General features: G+C 39.8%; 1 protein-coding gene across 4 annotated transcripts in view; it reads right to left on the bottom strand.

The window, feature by feature from the left end:
* LOC106869432 (CAP-Gly domain-containing linker protein 4) overlaps positions 1 to 2,500 on the bottom strand; it is a 99,205-nt gene that overhangs the window by 32,968 nt on the left and 63,737 nt on the right. For all 4 annotated transcript variants that reach the window (XM_089366393.1, XM_052974760.2, XM_014915176.3 and 1 more), the window contains exon 2: positions 2,149 to 2,419. In XM_089366393.1, the coding sequence (XP_089222519.1) occupies positions 2,149 to 2,419 (271 nt within the window). The remainder of the gene's footprint in view (positions 1 to 2,148; positions 2,420 to 2,500) is intronic.

Here is a 2,500-nt window from a genome sequence, read left to right as displayed (position 1 = left end):
CAATTCATCTACTAGCATTGAAATAGTTACACATTGGTTTCCTTGTTTGTGTGGGTTGGAAACAACAACAACAACAACAGCAACAGTAACAACAACAGCAACAACAACCACCACCACCACATCTAGGACTAAATTAACTAATGTGTTTTTCATCAGTTCTGAACCAGCAAATCTACGATCAAAGACCATCATGTCTTTAATTGAGACACAGTCTATCTAGGACTGCTTTAATTAATGTCATTCATCAGCTCTGAACCAACAAATCTATGCTCAAAGCTGTTCCGGATGTGACCTTCCTGTCTTTTAGTCAGATATAGTATAGCTAGGACTATCAAGGTAGTAATAACTAATTACAAATAAATGGTTTCAAATTTTGGCACAAGGCCAGCATTTTCAAAGAAGGGGATAAATCAATCATATCAACCCCAGTGCACCACTGGTACCTAGTTTATCGACCCTGAAAGGATAAAAGGCAAAGTCAACCTTGGCAGAATTTGAACTCAGGATGCTGCTGAGCATTTTGACTGGTAATTACAAATAAAACCATTTTAGTCAATCATGGCAGTTTAACTTTGTTGAGAGTAACACCAAGACATTATTAGAGTGGCAGAACATGAGTGAGGGAATGAGTGAGCGTATAGATGGGCGAGTGAGAGTAGAGGTGGATGAGTGAGTGAGTGAGTGACAGACAGACAGAAAGGATAGACCAACAGGGAGAAAGAGGAGTGAGAGAAAGTTAGTAAGGGTAGGAGTTGAAAGAGAAAGAGTGAAAGAGAAAGAGATAGAGAGAGAGAGATATATATATATACATATCAGGAAAGGAAATGAAATAGTAGAAAAGAGTCCAATACTTCAAGTAAGGTCAGTGGGTCAGCGGTGGTGGTGGTGGTGGTGGTGGTGGCAGTGATGTGTTGTTGAAGAGGTGGTGGTGGTGGTGGTGGTAGGCCAGCTGACTCAGCCATTAAGGAACAATCAAAAGTACAAGTGGAAGGTGATGCCACATCCCTTTCACCATGCCTTTACAATCTAACATCATCATCATCATCATCATTATCATCATCATCATTATTTGTTTCAAGGTCAACATCTTAAGAAACTTCACTAAGTAACCTGACTCTCAAGTGGTGGTGTTGTTTCAACTTTGACCATCAAGTCCGTTCCACCATGGCTGACCAGGGGCTAAACAACAACAAATAACTGTGCACATGAGTGTCTAAACATTGTGTGTGTGTGTGTGTGTGTGTGTGTATTTGTGCGTGCATGCGTGTGTGTGCGTGTATGTGTGATATTGGAGTAAAAGAGATAGAATGTTTGATGTTTGAAGTATTTTCTGTCCCGGAAGGGCAAAACCAGTCTTTGTGATGATGCCGTCCTTGCCATGTTAAGGATGTGTAATAGCCAAGGGCCACAAAACCTAAACCAGGCTACTTCATATGTTAATGGAGAAAATTAAATGTAGCTGATAAATGATTATTTTAAAATTCATTAAAATCCTATTTTAATTATCATTTGGTTGAGAGACCAACGACTTCTTGTAATATTTCAAATTCTGTGATCAAAACCTAAACGCATGTGGCCAAGTGGATAGGGTGTTGGTCCCTAGTCATAGGTTCAATTCCTGAACGAGGCAATGAGTTGTCCTTGAGCAAGGCACTTCATTTCATTTTACTCCAGTCTACTCAGTTGTGAATGAATATCACCCAACTGCTGGTGCGGCCCCCTCTACTTCCAGCTGTCATATCCTCAATATTCCAATAGGCCTAGAGTGGGAAAGCCAAGATGGTTGTCTGTGTCTGCTTGTAACTACACAGGCACCTTCAACACTTAGTGATAGCATGGTACTTGCAACCAAATCATACTCACATGCATGTCATGGTTATGCCTTTTTGTTTTTTTAAATCAAAACTTTAAATGTACTCAGTACTTTATATTTTAATATCTTTAGAGTACACAAAAAGATTTGGGTGCATATAATTTCCCTGGGGCTTATCTACATTTTGTCACCAAAATTTACATTCTATCTTTATTTTCATATAAGAGGGATTTTCCTATCACCAAAACAAAATCTCCTTGACCCTTTACCTTTTTTTTAGGGTTTTGTAACCCCTAAAATCCAAGTGAGTCAGAAATTAAAACAAAGGGGCTTACTTGATCGACTAGAAGTTCTATATTCTGTTGGGTTTGTGGTGTCCATTGCCGTAGAATGGCAAAAATTTCTGGAACCAAAGTGGTAGGACGGAGTAAGATTTCATGACATCCTGGACAGTTGGGGTCGAAGAATGAGAGTTCGGATTTCTGGCAGTTGCTGCAGAGAGGCGGATCAACACACGGATGAATCATAGGGTATTCAGGGTTCTGTTCACAATTTAGTAGTGGATCAGGCTCAAATATGTTGTCGTCGTCTTCGTCTGTTCGCATACTGTAAAAAAAATTAAAAAAATCAAAAGAACCACCATCAGCAGGGAGCAGGGAGGTTTAAATGGAAAAGGCGTGGTCACCC

This window comes from Octopus bimaculoides, chromosome 19 (assembly GCF_046866305.1).
Source record: "Octopus bimaculoides isolate indiv1 chromosome 19, ASM4686630v1, whole genome shotgun sequence".
NCBI classification, from domain to species: domain Eukaryota; kingdom Metazoa; phylum Mollusca; class Cephalopoda; order Octopoda; family Octopodidae; genus Octopus; species Octopus bimaculoides.
This window is presented reverse-complemented; position numbering and strand designations above follow the sequence as displayed.